Here is a 21387-nt window from a genome sequence, read left to right on the forward strand (position 1 = left end):
CACTTGCATGTAGGAGTTGGTTGAAGTGCTTCCAACTCATCCCACAAAATCTTAAGTCGAGTGAAATAGTCAGATATTGAACTATCTCCCTGATGCAATCGATAAATGTCATCCTGTAGATCTGATATTCTGAAAATATCAGATTGTGAGAACCTCTCTCTGAGATCTCTCCACACATCATAGGCTTTATCCATCCACAAAATTGAGTAACATATGTCCTACTGATTGACACGTCATAATTAAAACATAGTCTCATTATTATTGTTGCAATTTCAACTTGTAGATCACAAGAAAGTAAACAAATAGGATGGCAAAACGGGTCGACACGAATACAAAACTGCTCAACTTGTACACGACATGTTTTCATTGACAGGTTAAAAACTCGAACCCTGACATAACCCGCTGCGGGTAGCGGGTCGACACGACATAATATGAAAAAAATTAAGAATTTATTTAATAAAAAATACCAATTCTTTTTTGAAATTGACATGCATACACATGGGTTGACGCGATACGACATGAATTGAATTTTTTAATGTGAATTATCAAACATATCTGCAATACAAGTTGACACACAGGTCACGCGCGTTAACCTGTGACACAACATTAATTCGTGTCAAAAACCCGAACCCATATATTATCCATTTGAACCTGCGGGTCGACACAACACACATTTTGGCTTGTCGAGTCACTGGTCGACCCTCGGGTCACGATGTATTTTGCCAACCCTAATGGATATGCAATAAGCTAGCAGTTTGTTACTATTGAGATTTTGTTACAAAGATGTTATTATTGGTTCTCAAATGCTTGCTTTTACATGCAGGCTGCAGCTGTATAGCTATGTTTCAAAGTCTTGTGCAAAAGAACGAGGAAAGGAATGAATTGTATAGTTTTCAGCTTTTGTAGAATTATTAATTATCGATCCTCCATGGCACTCCGCAAAATTCTAGTCATCTAACAAACATTTATCTCAGATCATTTTGTTTGCTTTAATGTACTGTTTGCATTTATTTTTCTAAGAGTAAAATTTGCAGTTTTAATTGAGCTTATTGTTTGTTTATGTGTGGTCTGCATTGCTTCATTTGGAGTAATGCATATGTTTCTCTTACAATGCTACAACCACAAGAACCTTTGCTGAGTTCAGTCTTTTAAGTTTTATCCCATCATATTCTTAGTCTTTGTTCTATTGTTCTCTTTTGTGTACACACTTGTGACCCCTTCGAGACTCTCGCTTTTTCTTTAGTTAAGGTTTTAAACTATGTGATAGTTTTATGGTAACCTAAACTCATTGATGTCTCTCCCCAAAAAACAAATAAAAAAAAAAAAAAGATTTTCATATTTTACTTGATTTCCATAGTTTTTATGTCCAATTACAACATTTGCAAATGCAATAAGCCCTGTTTCTGATAACAAAAGATATGCTGGAAACTTGACAGAACGTGTCATCGAAGATGTGGATTCCAATTTAAGTCAACGTTGATTTTTCTGATAGAATAAGAGGATTGAATCTGGAAAACCATATCACAACATTGCTAACCACAGTTAAAATACAACACAAAACCATAAGTGGCTTAAATAGTTTGGACGAGCATAGAAGTTCAAATATGTATGAAAAGCTATGAAACTAAATTTAAAGTATTGTTAAAATAAACTAAAATGACTGACTAGAATTGGAACATAAAAAAGTAGATTGTTTCAAATGTTATTGAGAGTAATAAGTCCCATAAAATCTCTTTGATTGCTTAGTTGATCAAAATGAAATTTTTTCTTTGCAAAACACAATCATGAGATCAGAATTAGACATTAAAGGGCCTGAAAAATAGTTTTTTGTTTTTAAAAACAAAAAAATAAAAAACTTGTTTGGTAACGGGTGTTCTGAAAAATGCTTCCCAAAACAATGACTCTTTTTAAGTTTTAAAAACCAGAAAACCAAAACATCCTTCTAATGTTCTCCGGCGCTATTTTTTGTTTTTTGCATTTAGGCAGTGGCAAAATCGTAAATACCAGAATTCATTAATGGCAATTTCGTAAAATTAGAACCAAAACAATTACTTTATGATGGCATTTTTGTAATTCTAAAAGTTCATTAATGGCATTTTTGTAAATAGTTACAACTTCTTTATAACTTTAATTTAACTACACTCAAACAAGTTTTTTTGTTTTTTTACTCTCAAAATCAATTTTTAAAATTCATATTTAAAACTGTTTTGAAAAACAAAAAAACTAAAACACTTTCAAACACACCCTAAGTTTTGCTGAACGCTAATAAGGAATTCCGCTTCATGTTTTACCTCACAAGTCACAATTATCCTAGTTTTTCCTATATTTTTTGTGTCATGCATTTTTTGCAAATTGTCTTTAAGGGCAGCCATCACATGATGATGATGAACAAAACCATCACAAACCAAACCTTGGTATCAAACTTTTCAAACAAACCCATAAAGATCACAACCTTAGAAAATCTTTTGCTGGTCTAGAAACAGCAAAGAGTAGAGGAAGACTATGAGGGAAATTCATCTGCTGCTATGTATGATCTATTCCCTAGCAATTGGAATTCTGACCCATCAACACCAACATTTGCCATCTTTGTTGAGTGTATAACCGAAAAAGAACATGTAGCCTCCCATACAAGTTTAGAGTAACTATAGCAATTGTCACATGTTTTACCTTATCATTTAGGAAATGTTCAACATATCTAAACCCAAAGTCTTTTACAGATCCAATTACCTTGGTGTGAAATAAGAAAAACATCAAACCTCAGAGAAATAAATAAATAAAAGGTAAAAGATTAAAACAAAAAATCAAACTAGCAACAATACAGTTCCAAAAACTAGGAGTAAATTCATATTCAATGTTTATATTTAGAAGTCTTGAGAAACTATCCTAGTGAGAATCTAAGAGTAAAATATAGTACTGCATTTGAGGATGGGTTCATGTCCATCATCTTTCAACTTCCGCCTTCAAGGTGATTCATCCTCTTGGCCTCACACTTCAAAGCAAATTAAACAACAAAACATTAATATTAGTACACCAAATAAATATAAAACTATAAGAAAAATACACAAAACATTGGTAGAGTACATGAAACAGCGACATTGCTTTCTTTGTCAAGTAAAACCAAGCTCTCTGAAAAGTCCCTCTGCTGCTGACATGTTGAACATCTTTCAACTTGCTGTTTGGCCCCCAACACTTGCACCTTGCAGACGATTCATTATCTCTCACTACAAGGGTTATATATATATTGTTAGAGTATAATATAAACCATTAAAAAGGTCATCACCCAACAGGTTTAAATTGATTCTTTACATATATAAACAACAAAACATTAATATCAGTTCCCCCAAATAAACATAAAACTATAGCACATAAAACATTAGTAAAAGTACCCGAATGAGCATCATAGCTATCTTTGTCTAGTAAAACCAAGCTTGCCTTGAAATCACTAGAACATACATTTGTTGCTTTAAATTTGATCCCAATATCCCTAATCTCTTGGCTCTTGAGATCAAAGGAACACAGTCCATATGTTTTTGATGGGAACACTAAAATCTCACTCCTTGTGCTCACTCCCCATAGCGTCTGAAACCTTTCCTTTAAGCAAAAAGTGTGAATCTTACTCCAAGACTCATGAGTCCTCATCCATATGTTAATGACATTGCTATTAGATAAAGGAAATGAGTACTGTATAAGAGAGAAACAACCATCAATAACAGTAATGTTGTACAATATTCTAGAAGGCATAGCATTCATAGTATTATTCAGCTGCTCCGGAAGCTCCATAGTGTTGAACTTCTCCTCCACCATATCAAACATCAATATGCAATCATTACGCGGAAGAGGATCAAGCGCAGGCCGGCGCGTGGCAAGCCAATGCACATTCCCATTGAGAAATGTGTGTTGATTAAATTCTTTGACAGTTAATTTGATGTGTGAGGCATTAATGTCCCTCCATGCACCTTCATTGAGGGAATATAACTCAACCTTAGGAGGATAAATGAATCTTCCTTTGGGATAATAGAGTCTCACAACCTTAAAATCATTGTTCTTGGAATCAAATCCAAATCCGTAAGAGAACATTAAACTATCATAATGTGGTGTTTCAGGTGGCTTTGGGAGTTGGAGGTGTTTACGTATGACAGGGTTCCATAGGATGATATTATAGTAAATGTTGGACAGACAAACGAGGCCGTTGGAGGAGCCTATGAAGGAAACATGTTTGTTACTATCAGGAACAAAGGATAAGATTACTCTATTGATTTTTGGGGAGTAAAGAGAATAATGCACCGTCCAAAGATCTGAGAGGGACAAATCAGAGACAAGGAAGAGAGGAAGGGAGGGTCTAGAGAGGTGTGAGAATATAAAGGAATGGCTTTTTATCATAATATTCCATGATTTGCACACTGACATGCATTTACCAATGCTTTTGAGTGGTAAACGATGGAGGATTTCCTCCACTAACTCTTGTGGAAGACACTCAAACATTGTTTAAGAATGATCAACAACTATGCATCCTCATGCTCATTAATACTGATAGAAAGCAGATAATCCTGAACAGCTTTGTTAGGATCATATGGGGGGTGTTAAAGTTACGAGTTTGAATTCAAAATTCTGTTTAATATATTCTTGTTGGAATGTTGAAGGATAACTCATGATTGTTGCAAATAGGATTTTTAGGAGATACTTTAATTAGTTGTTATTTTACTTCCACAGCTCTCGCTGATTTGTTGATTGAATTCTTTTATTATATTCTGCATGTCTCTAATTTATGACATGGCATTACAACCTTCTTAAAAGTCCCACATTGTATTTGCCCACTATTTTTTCATCCCACGCAATAACCCGATCGACCAATACCGTTTTCCGCTATTATCACTTTGTTCAAATCAATTCGTGCTCATCATTGAAAATTTTAATTTTTGAAATTCGTATAAATTCAAAAATATTAAATTTATTATTGATAATTATTGATTTGTTTTCCTTTTAACCAAAAAATTCAATTCCTTTGAAAAAAAAAAATCAAATAAGGAAAGACAAAGAAAAATCAATAATTATATTATTATTTTTAAATTAGCAGGAATTTTAAAATATGGTTTACACTTATTTCGTTATAAAGTGATATTTCAAATCCCTACAAATTTAAAAATATTAAATTCTTTATTATTTATGATAATTTAATAATTGGTTTTTTTTCCTGTTTGTTTAAAGAAATATTTCTTTTTAGTACATCAGAAGCTATTTTAACAAGAAGTCCTGATGTAGTTTCAAAGTATATGGTGAAATCTATTGATTTTGTTTCCTTGTTTCTCCAACAAATTTAATCCACTCGATTCTTTATTTTTCTGCAAATAAAAAGAAAACAAATGAATACTTGATTTTTTATTCCGGCAAATAAGAATTAATCCACTCAATACACGAATCTTGAAGCGCCCTCAGCACATCAGCTAACTGAGCCTCTACACAGTAGATTCCCTCTTCGGTTCCTCCCAATTCTTGCTTCCATCAATTCAACTGTGATCTATGTTTCTCGTCAACACCATTCAATGCGCCCACAAAAAGTGTTTTGATACCAATTTATAACAACCAAACCAAATTGTGTGTGCGCGTGTGTGTGTGATATGTGATAAAGATTGAATCAAATAGTTAGACAAAATGTTGCAAGTTGTGATGTATAAAATTGTTTTAAGTTATTTGGAGAAGTAATAAGGTAATGCAATTACAGACACAGGTGCATGGTAATTTAACTACTACACCAACCTAACAAGAAGACAAATACAACTACATGTACTTACAAAATTGTCAGTTTAAAAATTATACAACAGCAGGGAGTGCACGGGGGCACCTATATGTGTCATCCTCTGATGTGAGTAGTGGTAGGTATATCAATGTATGATCGATAGTCCACGAGTTTAAAACGTATTCTGTGGATTAACCCTTCTCCTCCCTTCCCGCTTGTAGTATGGAGTTTCGTCGATCGTTCTCCTTACATATTCTACGAATGGTTGAGGTGTCCGAGGAGACATTTCATTTGTAATAGCTGGGCTGCTTCTATCAGGAGTTGATGGTGCTGCAATGCTTGCAGTGACCCGAGCACTTGTTTGTTGATGAGATCTATCTGGTTTGTCCAAGAAACGTATGAAGATAGCAATTGACAAAATCAACAGCAGAAGACACCCCAGAATGCTTGCCCAGAGGGCTTTATTTATGGATGGTGCTGTTTCTTCAGGTTCATGGTTTATATCTATTTCCACTCTCTGGCCTGTAAAACAGATAAAAAAAAGATTAAACTTGTGGCCTCCAACATACACAATCCTCTCCATTTTTAATAAAATTTTCTAAACTGCTGATGAAAATCAAGTCATATTGAACTTCAGGAATAGGTAACCATTAGCTGGGAGTGTGATGATGATTTTATCTTTGAATCCCTTGGCTTTCAGCAGTTTGACCTGGAAACATGGACAAGAAAAATAAATACGGAAGTGTATATTTTAAATATAAAATCAGAAACATTTATTGGATGTTTCTAGTAATGGATCAGTTCTGGTTAGTTGCGAACTTTTCAGGTGACATTTTAGCATTGGGTTGCAGCACAAAGAAAAGAAACAAAAGGCTCATGGAGAATGCATCGTCTATCTAGGGGGAAAATTTTGGCTACCCTACAATAATTTCAAATTCAGATTTGAGCAATGATGAAATGCAGTAAGAGCCCTCACCTCAATTTATCAAAAAAAAAAAAAGCACTCACCTCATACCGTGCAAACCCTCCAACGCCAAAATCCTCTTTATGGATGGGACTGATCATAATCAAATCTCGGTGATGCCAGCGAATTTCAACATCTATAATCACACAGCCTAGTTTAACATTACATATGGTAGAAGACAGTGACTAAACATTTGTAGCACCTATAATCTCAACAATAAGTGAAGATGATAGCTATTGTCTTGAGGAAAATCTCCATGGGACCCGACAGAATGATTCATATCACCCATCAAATCACATCAAACTTTTTTTTCCTTATTTTTTCAGAAAGAAATAAAGGGGAACTTCTGACGAAAATATGGATAATAGGAAACAAAATGTGGTAATTCCAGAGAAAAAGATTCCTTCATAATGAAAAATTTGCAATAACACTCAGCTCATCTAATTAAAAGATGTACCGTGGTATGCCATCTTACCAGTATTTCCTAAGACGGTTATGCAAGTTTTGTTAGAGCCTGGTGTCAGATTCAGCTGCATTGAATTCTGAGGGGCAAACAAAAAAAGAAAAGTTTTAACATCATAAATCAAATTTTTGTACTTCGTTTCACAATCAGATTTCGAGGGGTTCTACTGAATTTTCAATTCAGCACATCACAGGCATAAAGGAGGGCAAATTGATCAAGACTAGATCAAGAGACCGTACCAACCAAATGGCAGGCATTCAACCTAATAAATCAAACATTTGTGTCATGCAGATATGCACTTTCAGGAGACGGAAATGAATCAAGGGATCCAATTTTGCTTTGTTACAACGACATACCTGACCCATCTCCAAGATAGAAAATCCTCCAATAAAAAGCGCTGATGCAGATCCTGAAACATGTTTACGTTCTTTAAGAGAAGCATATATTGATAGAGATATGTCTGGTCTCATGCCTTCTAACTTGGGTACTGAGTGAACCAAATGCTCCGGTGAGTAAGGGAAAAATAGGCAATATGAATTGTCAGTGTCCAAATCAAGCCATGGCTTCACGTACCTACAGTTAATGCATGTAGAAGATTTATCTAAGAATGAAATCATTATTTAAATGGTCATACCAGATAAATATGAGTAATGATAGAGATACCCCACATATGGCGGATCAACTCCACAATCGAATGAAATTCTCTTGTTTCCTCCAGGTGCACCAAGGCTTTCACCGTACGTATTGCTATTCATTCGTTAAGTCAAAAAAAGTAGTTAAAAGTGACGTTATTCAAACCATGTAAACGTCTGTAAATGTCTAGAGTTATAATTTGCAAACCTGAACTTCACGGAGAAGTTGTATCCTTTTGAAGGGTATGGAACATTAGTTAACATTTCTTTTGGAGCATCCACAAAAATATTATCTCCTTTCAATACTGTAACTGTTGTTTGCAGTTTTGATCTTGCATACTGGAAAGATACTGTTCATAATAACATATTTCAACTAGGGAGTGGTATAATTGTTTACTAAGAAAAAACACCAGACAATGACAACTACAAAGTGCATTTTCTGTACTCAAATATTACTATTCAGCACCTTGGGCTGAACCTTCCCCAATAGCTTCAGCCACCCCGGATAACTTGTCAACTGATATTACACTTCCATTTGAGGTAAACCACTGACCAGAAACATCATCACTCAGACCTAAAACATGAAGATAGAAAGACATTATCCTTCCTGAAGAAATAGTAAAAGGAAAAGAATATTAAAGTGCCAAACTCAAATTCATTCAAGCAATTGAAAATAACCGTCTGCCAGGTTTACTAAGCAAGCAAATATAAAAAGTATGTTTCCATCAGGATCCCCACAGGGTACAACATGACATGGATATGGGATGAGGAAAATTCTAAAAAATATAGGGTATATGTTTAAGTAAATATATTTTCAATAAATTATTTGTGTTAGTGCAATAAGTTTATGTGTGGTCTGATATAGTGATATGTAAGGAATGGTTTGTTGTAAGAGAGAGAGGATACTGTTACTACCAGTTTGTTTCACCGTTAGATCAATTATGTTGATCCAACGGTTATATTTATTTCCACCTTTGTATGATTATGACTTTCCATATTTAATGTGAAAATATTAAATATAGGGAGAAAAAAGAAGGCTTTTACAGAGTTAAATCAGAATCGTTGGATCAAAACATAATTGATCTAACGGTGAAACAAACTAGTAGTGACATTGGTAGTAACACTAATTGGTATTAACAATATCCTATCTCATATATATATATATATATATATAGGGTCAGGATCATTTTACACCAGTGTAAGTTACACTTTTAATCTTGCCCGTTAATCCCACTTATATCTAAGGGCTCAAATTTTTTAGTAATGTGAGCCATTGGTTACAAGTGGATCAATGGTCAAAATTGAGTGTACGATTTCTAACTCTTACACCGGTGTAAGAATATCCTGCCTCATATATATATATATATATATATATATATATATATATATATATAATAAGTAATTACCTAGAATTAAGTTAGTTATTCCCTTATTTTGGTGATATAACACAAATCCATTCCTCTGTCTTCATCTAACATTTAAGCTTTTAGAAGAGTTGTTTCGTGACATGATATCAGAACTTCTATGACTAAATGGTCTAAAGTTCGATCTTTGCTGCCTCCATTCTTCTAATAACAAAATTGAATTTTCGTGCACTGTCCACACTTCAAGCCCAAATGGCTCTTTTGGAGGGGATGTGTTAAAGATATAATATAAATCCATTTATGTGTTTTCACCTAACTGCTTAAGCTTTGGGAGAATTGATTCATGACACATTATACAACTCTACCTTCTCTTTCTTATTTGCTAGTTGCTACAATTTTCTTTTACAATTATATTCAATGAAAAATTACAGATAATATTACAAAGATCTGTCTTCTATTTTTTTCTCCCTATTTCATTGTAATTATTTAGAAATTGTTAAAAAAATTTAATGATTTTGTTTAATAGAGCTAAGTGAATGATAAATTTAGTAATTGCATTCCCAATGACAACCGATTAGTTCACAAAGGCCATTAACCCCAGCCTAAAAAGCATTTACACTGTCAGCTGCAACACGGACCCATAACTAAAAGCCATGCCAAGGTCACTGATGCATTTCTTATCCTTCTCATGAGTCCAACCCGTTGGCCAATGTTTCTAGTCTTTGATAAATCAACTTCATTCACCAGAACATGGGACTTGGTTGTTAAACCAAAAACTCCATCATCCACATGGTCTGCCTTGGACCCTGATTTTCCTCCTTTGCCTTTGATTCTAACCCTACCTCTTCCAAATTAATTCCTTGTTATACTTTCTGAGGATTGTGGAGACAGAACAGGAACATTTTCTGCTGTAGCCATGTCTAAGCTTCAAGCCGTATCTCCCATCACTAAGCCATGTCTCAGTTGTATGAGCCGAATTCAAAGTTGTAAAATAAAAAAATAAAAAATATTAATAAATAACAATAACAACAACACCTTTATCCCAAATTAATTGGGGTTAATGGTAGATGAACCCAAATGAAAGATACGAAAAGTTTGAGAAAAAGACAAAAATAAAATTTAAGTTTATATATAAAGCAGTAGACAATTAAAAGAAAAAAATAAATAAAAAAAAAAGATATTTGGGAGGACAAAAAAGAATAAGAAAGTAGGAAATAAAAAAATTAATAAAAAATAAAAGGAATATAGGGAAAAAAAGAAAAACACATAAATAAATAAATAAGAGAAAAAAGATTGAAAGGAAGAATGAAATAAAAGAAAAGAAGGAAAAAAAGAAAGAAAGAGTGGGAGATAAAGAGGAAAAGAATTTGAAAGGGACCATCTGGAACATAGGAATAAAAACGGATCTAATCCTCCACGATGCTTATTGCTTTTCTCCAGTCCATCTTAAGACACATCGTCCGTCAATCTATATCTCATTCAATTAAGTCTTGTTTTTATACCTTTCCTCAAGTATGTTTCGGTCTACCTCCACTTCTCTTTGTATCAAGCTCTTGATAACAAACTTTTGTTCTTACGGGAGCATCGAAGGGTCTTCTCATTACGTGCCAAAACCACCTCAATCTATGTTCTCTCATCTTTTCAGCCACCGGTACTACTCTTACCTTTCGCTGAATATCTTCATTTCTTATCTTATCCATCATCGTATAACTACACATCCACCTTAACATCCTCATTTCTGCTACTCCCATTTTACGTTCATGTTGCCTATGTGCTGGCCAACATTTAGCTCCATATAACATTGCAGGCCTTACTGCTGTTATCTAGAATTTTCCTTTTAGCCTAAGGGAAATTTTGCGATCACACAAGAACCCAGATGCACCACGCCATTTCATCCACTCTGCTCTGATTCTATGATTTACATCCTCATCAATCTCTCCACCTTCTTGCAAAATTGATCCCAGATATCTAAAAACATCTTTCTTAAGTACTCTTGTCCAAGCAGATGTACTGGATCTTGATCTCTATCTCTTGCTAGAGAAAACTCACACTGCATATATTCAGTCTTGCTCCGGCTTAACATAAATCCTTTAAACTCCAACATGCTTCTCCACAATTCTAGTTTTCTATTAACACCAGCCTTGGGCTCATTAATAAGCACAATATCATCTGCAAAAAGCATACACCATGGCACTTCCTCTTGAATATATTTTTTGAATATTAATAAATACAAGTTTAAAATATGCATCAACCCTGTATGCCCATCCAATACATATCTGACACCAATATGTTGCCTTTTCGATAATGTCATGAACTAACTATCCCAAAAGCTTATGCTATTAGGTAAAGACACGAGAATGGTTTTATATTACAATTCTAGCACACCTCCTCAAGCATGGGCAATGAATAGGTCCCCTACCTTAGGGCTGAAATTCAACTTTTTATTAAAGAATGGGGATGACAAGGATAGAACTCTAGACCACTTGGTCATAAAGGCTTTGATACCATGTCATAAACCAACTCTCCCCAAAGCTTAAGTTATTAGGTGAAGACACATGAATGATTTTATATCCCTAACAGATACCATGCAATAAACCAACACCCCCAAAAGCTTATGTTGTTAGGAGAAGACAATTGAATGGTTTTATTACATCACTAACAAATACAGTTTTTATAAAAATAGAAAAAAATTCATAAGAGAAGACATTATAATAATGTCGTAATCATAAATCCGATTCACTTCTTATTTGTTTCCCTAAACATGTGATAGATTGTACATCTTATTTGTTTCCATAGAAGTAATTGTTCACATTAGCCTATATATTGTAAACAGTTGTACACGAACATTCTGAATCTAAATATTATTTAGATTCAGAATTCCATCAACTAAGAATAAATTAACAGCAACCATTCACAATAGCCACACCTTTGATGCTTAAGTTAAGAGGACTTCCTATGTTAACGACTTGATTTTGAGGATATATATGGGCACCAACTCTAATCTGCAAAAAAAATTATAACAAAAGAAATTCCTGATTCAGATAGTGCAAGAGGGCAGAGGCAGAGGGGAGGCAAGATAAATACAAGGCAGAATAGTGAAGCAAAGGAGTATAACTTGCAGATAAGGATATTTTTCAAGTAGCAATGAGAAATAAAAAAAATGGTAATTGCTAGAGAAATTTAATATAGAATATAAAACCAGTAATGTGGCATTCACTGAATAGCTTAAGCTTTTGAGTTGAATTAGTACTTGATATGCTATCAGAACCTGTTTAACCAAGTGGTCTAGAGTTTGATCCTCACTGCCCTATTCTTTTAACAAATAATTAAATAATGTGAAGTTTCTTAGCATAAATAGGTGAGTCTATGCATTGTCCACACCCTTCAAACCCAATGGCTACTTGTCCAACACAGGCTTCCTTTCCCAATTAGGTCAAAAGTCAAATTGAAACTAGTTTTTCTATCATTCATTCTAATATAAGGGGCCCAAGTCGGGTCTCCATACCGTCAGTTTTAAGTATTTTGTTACCTTCGTTGATGACTATTCAAGTCTTTCTATACTGAAATTCAGAACCAGTTTGGTGGTAAGTTCATTAAGGTTTTACTTAGTGATATTGCCAAGGAATGTTTTTCCACTGTTTTTTCAACATTTTCATGGTATTTTACATCAATCTTCATGTCCACACACACCCAACAAAATGGAGTTACGCAAAGGAAAAATTGTCATCTCACTGAAACTGCTTGTACAGTGCAGAAGCCAAGTATAAAGCTATGACAATGGTCTCTTGTGAACTTAGGTGAAACAATTACTTTGGGAACATTGATCATATGATGCTATATTATGATTATCAATATGCTTTACACATTACGTCAAATCCAGTCTTTAATGAGAGGACCAAGCATATAGAAATTTATTGTCATTTCACCAGGGAGTAAGTTCTTTCCAAGTAAATCATAGCTAGCTGATATCCTCACAAAGTAATTGTTGGGTCCTCAAATACATTTCATTTTTGACAGCCTTCGTGCATATGATTTACATGCTCCAGCTCGAGGAAGTGTTGAATAGTATCTTTTAATTAAGGAAACAGATCTCATGTTTATTTGATTGTATATTTTGTAATTAATTACGTATTGATTTGATTTAATTAGATTAGATTTGGGGATGTGAGGAATTCTCAAGCCATTCACAAAAATCTTTTTGAACAACTCTAATATGCTGAAAACTAGGAATCTATATATGGTAAGAAAAATAAAATAAAATAACACCAGAAAATACTCCAGCTGAACATTTCCTATATACATATTATCAACATATGCCTAATAATTAACAATAATATAGCTATAAACTAATAAATGTGATAGAAATAAACATTAGCAGTCACAGCCGGTCCTAGACTTTAGCTGGCATAGCTGGCATTAATATAGGTCATAAGAGATCAAGGTATGTATGTAGAGCAGTAATCTACTTTTCTGAAGTGCAGGTTTTGGGCAAAAAGCAAATACTTACCAGAATGTAGTCTGATTTTTGCAGAGCTTCAGTAATTGCTATACGCACAAGAGCCTTACCATGCCGAATTGCCTTCAACATGAGTCAGTCAGAACAAGAATTCCATTAATTTACAAAATTGAGCAAAGCAATCCAGCAGATAGTAAATCGAAGTACCAGACATCACAAAATATATCTAGACTCTAAACAAATATATTTTGTTCTAATGCCATGCACTCAGGTATAGGCTCTCTGAGTTGAATCACAAGGATGATTAAAGTGAGCTAAGCCTGATCTATATAACACTACGTAGGCTTGACTTCATTTGAGACAAAAATCACATGATACACTTTACAAACAAACAAACAAAAAGATGCAAAAACAATTGTTCCAAAAATCTATGAATGTGTAAGCTGCAGGTTCTTGTGCTGCTTTATGCTCAAAATTCAAAGAACATAAACAAGCAAGAAAAATGATTTCTAGTAAAAACCCTCATCAAACCTTGATATGGACATTCCCTTTTCCATCAGCTGTTTTGTTTATGTAGAGAACATCAGGGTAGTTAGTTTCAGCATAAAAAGGCACTGCATTGTATGCTTCATAGAAAGGATTTCCTGTTGAACCACAGTAAGACACATTGAAAGATGAGTACTTTCAGTCTGAAAGATTCTTAATGTGATTTATCATCAAGGGGCCATTGATACCTAGAGCATCATAAAAGCTTGTAGGAAGATCAAGTTCTGCACCAACAGCAAGGTCAACTACATTGAGCAGAACCTCCTTACTGGCTATTCTAATTTGACTCACCTGATCATAATATAGAAATTTATGATGTGAATTACAATTTCCAAACAAATAAACATATGCCCGGAATGCAAATTACATGTTCGATAAAATAGATGTACTTATTCTGATGATACAGAAGGGCACGCAGATGTAGAAGTGGCAAATGGATGGACTGGGTGGATTTTGAATTGTACCATACCGGATGGATAAGAAACAACTATTAATCCATCTGTGATCCGTTAAAAAAACCAATCCATCCATGATCCATTTAATAAATAAAAATCCAACCCATCCATTTCAAATTACATTATATTAAAAGTTTATTTTGATATTTTTCTCTCATTGAATACTTACCTCTCTCTCTCTCTCTCTCTCTCTCTCTGATTCACACACACACTAAAATTCCTCAAAACCAATGTCTTTTTACTTTGGAGTATATATATAACCAAAACCTGAGCATATAAATACTCACATTTCATCTTCAATTGGATTTTTGTAAGTCTAATCGATTGGTTAAAAATTAAATATCCAATGGAAATCATCTACGAAAAAAATCAACGCATATCATTGTATATTTGGTTGGTTCATTAACCATCCAGTAACTTAAAATGATCCAATCCGTCCAATCCATTACATTTTCTTATTTTAATTTAATGGATTTAGATATGGATGGACCATATGGATGATGTATTAATGGACCTCTTTGCCACCCTTACCCAGAAGTGAAACACAAAGGATATGAACAACAATTCTCACCACAATAAGGCTATGGCCCACTAGCATGTAAAAAATTAAATGTAACATAGAGCAGCCCTTTCTTATCTCAATGAAAACTATGTACAAATTGGGGAATACAGGTTTAATAATCTAAATATCCATTGTGCAAAGTTAAAAGTTAACACCTATAAAAGACAGCTTGCTCTAGCAGAAACCAACCTGCCCCAAGGCTGGAAAGATGTACTCTCATAGGATTGCCAACAAGTGGCCCAAATAAACAGTAAGTGACAGATAAAATTACATACCTCAGCAACCCTGACACAAGAAGCAATCTCTGTTCTTCTGGTGGTACAATCTTTAGCTTGAATGCATGCAACACTATTACTAGCTGTTGTTTTAATTCTATCCCCATCAATGAATATGGCATCTTTCTGCAGTGCTTCATTTTTCTCCAAACTTCTCAATAAAGAATAGTTGATGGTTCCTTTGCGATTCTGACTATCAAATTGTGTACAAGACTCTGAGAATGAAGGCAAAAGGTTTGTAGTTGTATAATAGGGAGGAAGAATCCAGGTAATTGGGACTCCCAAAGCCAGGGGAAGATCAGGAACCACTGTTACTGATAAAGACGAACTGTAAAACCTTGACTGTGTCTTTGACCCAGAAGTTGAAAGCTCACAGGAGAACGACAGAGCAACATTGGTCTTGCCTGCAGATCTGGAAAAAAATAGTATTTTATTATATGATCCTCTATTCTATGTTTCAAATTGTTTATGTTGAGATATATAGTCCCACATTGGTTGTATGAGCAACTAATGTGGAGTTTATAAGGCCTTGGGCACTCCCACCCTTCGAGCTAGCTTTTGGGGTAGTGTATCCCAAGGTTCTTTACATGGTATCAGAGCCTCGTGTCCCGGGTTCAAACCTCGCCGTCTCCCACTTTCTCTTGTGGAATTTCTTAGCACAAGTAGGCTGGGCATGTTGCATCATCCACTCTTCAAGCCCAATGGGCTCTCGTGTGAGGGGGCGTGTTGAGATATATAGTCTCACATTGGTTATATGAGCAACTAATGTGGAGTTTATAAGGCCTTGGGCACTCCCACCCTTCGAGCTAGCTTTTGGGGTGGTGTATCCCAAGGTTCTTTACAGTTTATAATAATTTATAAATTGGTCATGCACACTTCTATGTTGCCTCTTACAAGGAATTTATTTCAGCAACATCAAGAAAAAAATGAAACTACAGAAAACTAACATAAAGATTGAAAAGACTCTGTGCCAATTACATGTGACTACTGAAAGCATAATAGGCAGTTGAACGGAAAAAATACTAAATATTATTCCTAGAATATTCATGAACAAATGTTTACAATATTTAGACTAATGTGAATAATTGTTTTCCTAATAAAAAGCTGATTTTAGGGAAATAAATACAAAGCAAATCATACCTATAATCAGTCACATATCTTTCCTATGATCTGTTTAATAAAAGGGAAAAATGAATATATAATTTGTACTGGGAGGTCGGAGCAATTATTGAAATTCAAAAGACGTAAGTGTGATTACGCATATTACATATTTATCCCATGCTATTATTCTTAATAAAAATGTTGCATAAATTCATACCTTCCATACAAGACGTTAATAAAGCCAAGGTCATTCTCATCCAAATAACCACTAACGTGACTTTCTTCTGAATCAGTAAAGTGGATCCCATATTTTTCAACATGGAAGCTCTCAGCCACCTTAAAACTCAATACCTAAAGAAACAAAGCAAAGCCAAAATTCTTTAGACTATCTTACACCTTTGAGCATGATTTTTTTATGGAAAAAATCGATTGGCTGAAAATATATGGAGCAAGGAGAGATAGATTATCTCTTGTTTTAAGCTCGGGGGAGGGGATGGTAGGAGCTTGGAAGCTCATGCTCATGCTCATGCAGTTTATTTTCTTAAGGTTACGAAAAGGTTCATAGTATCTTTTTGGCATGATTTCTGGTGTGTCGAAGTTAAAGTTTCTGCAAAGTTTGTTAACTATGGTAGCAGGTATACCATCTTTGGTAGGTGTTTTACTCAAGGTTGCGAATGGAACTGTGCATTGGAAGGATCTGTTGATAACTGTTGAAATAAGGAATTAATTGTGGTGCCTTGGCGTTATATGCAAGGGATGGTGAGACAGATGATAATTAGCAGTTCCAATACTAGCACCACAAAAAGGGTGTGGCATTTGAGAACTATTATGTTGCTGGAGATGCAATTCAAGTGCTACAAAGGGTCAGTGCCCATAGAGAACACTTCCCGCCTTTGTTGTGTGGTCTATACATAATTTGATGGGAAAACTCAGATCTAACAGAAAAGACAAGCTTCAGGAGGAGTTTTAAGAGCTTTATTTTCAATTAGTTGTTTATTTAGACCATAACACACTTTCCTTCTGATTCCAGTGTGTCTTAATTGTTTTACTTAAATTGTTAAACTTTTGTGCAGTGTGTACTTGAGTTGCACACAGGTTGTGCTTCTTAATGCATTTATTACCTATATAGAAAGGGCAAAACCTGGTATGGATATGAAAAGATAGATTTGAAGATAAAGCCAAACCTTTTCATCTTCAATAGTCCACTGGTAATTTTTACACAGCTCATAGAAAGAAAATAAGTTTCCCTGACAATACCGAAAAGATTGTCAATATTAAGATTGAAATACACAAATGAATGGAAACATTTCTTTTTTTTATTTAATTTATCACCTCAGGAAATAACGGATAAATTGGCAATTTACGGCCAACCCCAAGTTGTTCACTCTGCACATACAATGTGACAGTAGATGGAACTCCCACCCTTAAAATGCTCCGTGCTTTACAAATCACAATATTTCCATGGGCAAAGATGCTGGCAAGAATTGTCTGTCAATAGTAATGATGTCTTGGATTAGAATAATATCTTCCACAAACCAGATATTTTTTAATGTAAAATGAATAATGCACTAACTGTTAAAGAAATAAATATGACATGGTTTATTGAAGCAAACAATTGGACTAATTAGCATGTGTTGCATCTTTTATTTTTATTTTTCTTTTTTTTGAAAAAAGAAAAATTTAATAAAAGAAGGAAAGGAAAGAGTACATGTGCAGAAGATATGATATACACTCGCAAATCAGAAAAAAGGCTATGGATGGCAATGCTCAACTCTAATGTTAGAACAACTTTAAATCGACAGTTGATACTAAAAAAAGGGGTTTAGATATGGCAAAAATGAGGTTGGACAAAAACAGGTCAACCCAACAGACATGAATCATAAACATGCTGAGTAAAAGGTTGAACCATGCAACCGGAAATTGACCCTTTTGTTTAAATTGGTATGGCAAAAGGCCAAATCTCCTAAAAGCTTAAGTTATTAGGTGAAGACCTAAGAATGGTTTATACATCTCCATCACATGAGCCTTGGGCTTGAAGTACGGATAGATATCTTATAATATTATGATTATATCTTAAAATAGTTTAGAGTATCCTAGATGGTCTCTTAGGATTGATTTCCATATTTCCTTATATTTCATGATTTCTTTCCTTATTAATTTTATTATTCTAATTATTTGTTTTCCTCCCTTTATACATAAATCTCTATAATTTCAAATGAGACGAACCAATTTAAGGATTCTGGAGAAGATAGAGATAATGAGAAAAGCCCACTAACTAAAGAGTGAAACAGCACTGACAATAGTGAGGTGGACAGATAGAGAACCGGTGCCTAATCTGAAGGAAGATATTTTGGATGTATAAAAGCAGGTAGTTTGTGCCAGACAATCAGCTAAACTATGCATAAAAATTGAATGGCTACGTTACATAACAAATTATAAATAAACATAGGTAAACAAAATAAGGAACAATAATAAGTCTGAGCAGGATTTCACATCTTACAGTGTTCCCAACAGAAATTGCTGAGAGCCGTCCAGAATATCTATCAATACTTGCAATTTTATCATTTTCAATTGAATATTCCACATGAACACCGAGAGTTGGGCCTCCTTTCATGGTAAGCTAAGAAAATAAAAAAATAAAAATGGTGTCATCATAAAACCAAAAAAATGAGAGAAAACAATAGTGTAAACTAAGTCACACTAGCCCAAGATCACACGACCAAAGTGTGAAGATAAACATCAAAAAAGAAAGCACTAAAAGATGTAGACAAGAGAAAAGTGTAGAAAAAGGACTTATTAACAAAAAACTGAATTACTTCACTCGGCTTGACTTGCTCAAGAACAAGGTATATATTTATAGGCTCCTAAGATAATTCTAGACCTGACACAACAAAGCTAACCTTGAAACTAAAGACAAATAAATTCTAGGTGACTTATTGGAGGTACAAAGGTATGATGAACTTATTAGATATGTGAACCATAAAGCTAGAAGTAAACAAATGAACCTTGAAATATTAAATTAATTTTGGAGAACTTATTTGTCCAAAAAAAAAAAATCAACTTTTCCATTTCCAACGGAAAAATAAAACACAAATCAAAGAGAAGAATGTTAGTGTATGTATTTCTTTCGAAGTTCACATTAGCAGTCAAACTTGTACTAAAGAAACAACACTTGCGCAGTGGAACATACCATATACGACGCACCAGGAAGCAGGAAAATATCAAGAGGGTTTATTCTTGGGGCTGCATAAACTTCCACTTTAATAGCTTGACTTTGTATTACATGTCCCAAATGTTGCGTAGCACTGACCTGGTTTCAATAAAAAAATATTAAGCTATGAGTTTTCGAAAGTCTATAAAAAACTTTGAAAGAAATTAAGGTCAAGATTATAGAGGTTGACAATTGACTTACATAAAGGGTTGTAAATCCAAGATGTCTCCCCTTAATTTTAAAACTTGGTGCATTAACATGTCCACCAACAAGACTTGAGAAGTTGTCGGTATCCACCAGCTCAATTATACTATCCTCAACATGTACATGAAGATTCATGTAAAGAAACTGCATTAAAGTTTCCAATCATTAAATTGCAACTCAAAATAAAAAACCTCACTATGACACGTTCCTATAGGTGAATATTGGGAAGATAATATCCAGAAAGACATAAAAAAATGTATAAGATAAAAGTCTTATTGACCATATTCAAGGCAGTATGGTTACATCTATGTCTCACAAGATCAAATTAAAGCAGGCCAAGCACAAGAAACTGGAGTGCAGCTCCTAAAATTAAATAGCGAAAACAATGCAAACCTGAGAAGCGTGAAAAGTGCTTCCGTCATTAGTACCAGCCAATAAGTCAATAGTTTGCAAACTTCCTTCCTGTAAAGATCAGAATAGCATATCATGAAGAAAAAATACTAGGTTGGACATATATCCACTTATCACATTTAAAAAAGACAAAAAAAGATCAAAAAGCAGCATGCCAGCTCATTAAATACACACTGGAGCAGCTAAAAAAACTTTGGGGTTTAAAGCATGGCTTATTCAGCTACAATTAGTGCCCAAACTCAACCGTTTTGTAACACCAATCGGCACAACCATCTTCCTCTTTGTTACAGACTAGTTATTTATATATGTACTTAATAGGTTATTCTGTATTATTGGGCTGAGATTGTCTTTCTTGTACTGATCTTTGATAAACCTTTGGTTTACCATGTTTTTAGGCTAAATTATATGAGAAATATATCATAGATTGCATGGAATTCAAGGTTTTAAGACATTTAAGTCATAAGATAGGAAATTGAGCTGACCTTTGGATAATATTAGCATTTTGAAGGTAAAACCACAAGAATTGGTGCTAAAAGTGCTAAAGAAATCATGACAAGGAAGTATATGGACCAAGGAAAGCAAAAATGATACAAGTCAAGGGCCAGAAGAGCACGCTCAAGCGCGCTAAGGCAGGAAGAACAACCAAACTGGACAAGTTAGGGCGCTCAAGCGCCCTAAGATGACAAGATTTCACTCTCGAGGAGCACGCTCGAGCGCTCCAAGACAGACAGCAATATCAAATTGCAGTAGATTGGCACGCTCAAGCGCCCTGTAGCGCGCTTGAGCGCCCAAGCACGTTCCAGACAGCAAAGATTCATCAAGATTTGCTAAGATTTAATGAAGATTTGTCCAAGTAGGATATGGAACTAAAGCGGAAACATATCAAAGTTGATTCCTGAGAAGATTGAAGGAAGATTATAACAAGATTCAAAGCTCAAATCTCTCAACCAATCCACAAGATATTAATTGCAAAAAGGAAACAATTGGATAATCAATTACAAATCTAATA

General features: G+C 34.4%; 2 protein-coding genes across 5 annotated transcripts in view; both read right to left on the bottom strand.

The window, feature by feature from the left end:
* Positions 1-2947: 2947 nt before the first annotated feature.
* On the bottom strand, positions 2948-4482 carry LOC133301834 (F-box protein CPR1-like). Its single transcript, XM_061501531.1, has 3 exons — positions 3387-4482; positions 3082-3221; positions 2948-2989 (listed from the first exon to the last, which is right to left on the bottom strand). Exons 1-3 carry the CDS (start codon positions 4480-4482, stop codon positions 2948-2950), a joined length of 1278 nt encoding a protein of 425 aa, XP_061357515.1.
* Positions 4483-5694: 1212 nt separating this feature from the next.
* Positions 5695-21387, bottom strand: part of LOC133301841 (nuclear pore complex protein GP210) — a 33967-nt gene continuing 18274 nt past the window's right edge. Inside the window, exons 17-37 of one of the 4 annotated variants that reach the window (XM_061501546.1) lie at positions 20361-20429; positions 19965-20111; positions 19743-19862; positions 19053-19172; positions 17885-18040; positions 17737-17799; positions 17674-17693; positions 16770-16820; positions 15452-15863; positions 14348-14450; positions 14145-14257; positions 13665-13736; positions 12084-12159; positions 8260-8367; positions 7969-8143; positions 7825-7863; positions 7518-7734; positions 7174-7228; positions 6743-6834; positions 6383-6443; positions 5695-6256 (exon numbers count right to left, since the gene is read on the bottom strand). In XM_061501546.1, coding sequence (XP_061357530.1) covers positions 5907-6256; positions 6383-6443; positions 6743-6834; positions 7174-7228; positions 7518-7734; positions 7825-7863; positions 7969-8143; positions 8260-8367; positions 12084-12159; positions 13665-13736; positions 14145-14257; positions 14348-14450; positions 15452-15863; positions 16770-16820; positions 17674-17693; positions 17737-17799; positions 17885-18040; positions 19053-19172; positions 19743-19862; positions 19965-20111; positions 20361-20429 — 2619 coding nt within the window. In that variant the 3' untranslated portion in view covers positions 5695-5906. Of the gene's footprint in view, positions 6257-6382; positions 6444-6742; positions 6835-7173; positions 7241-7517; positions 7735-7824; positions 7909-7968; positions 8144-8259; positions 8368-12083; positions 12160-13664; positions 13737-14144; positions 14258-14347; positions 14451-15451; positions 15864-16769; positions 16904-17673; positions 17694-17736; positions 17800-17884; positions 18041-19052; positions 19173-19742; positions 19863-19964; positions 20112-20360; positions 20430-21387 lie in introns of those variants that run through there. The other 3 variants (XM_061501545.1, XM_061501547.1, XR_009750253.1) reach the window with 3 other exon arrangements.

The sequence above is a fragment of the Gastrolobium bilobum genome, unplaced genomic scaffold (assembly GCF_033153095.1).
Source record: "Gastrolobium bilobum isolate Gb01-03AN ecotype WA unplaced genomic scaffold, APGP_CSIRO_Gbil_v1 utg18793, whole genome shotgun sequence".
Classification (NCBI taxonomy): Eukaryota; Viridiplantae; Streptophyta; class Magnoliopsida; order Fabales; family Fabaceae; genus Gastrolobium; species Gastrolobium bilobum.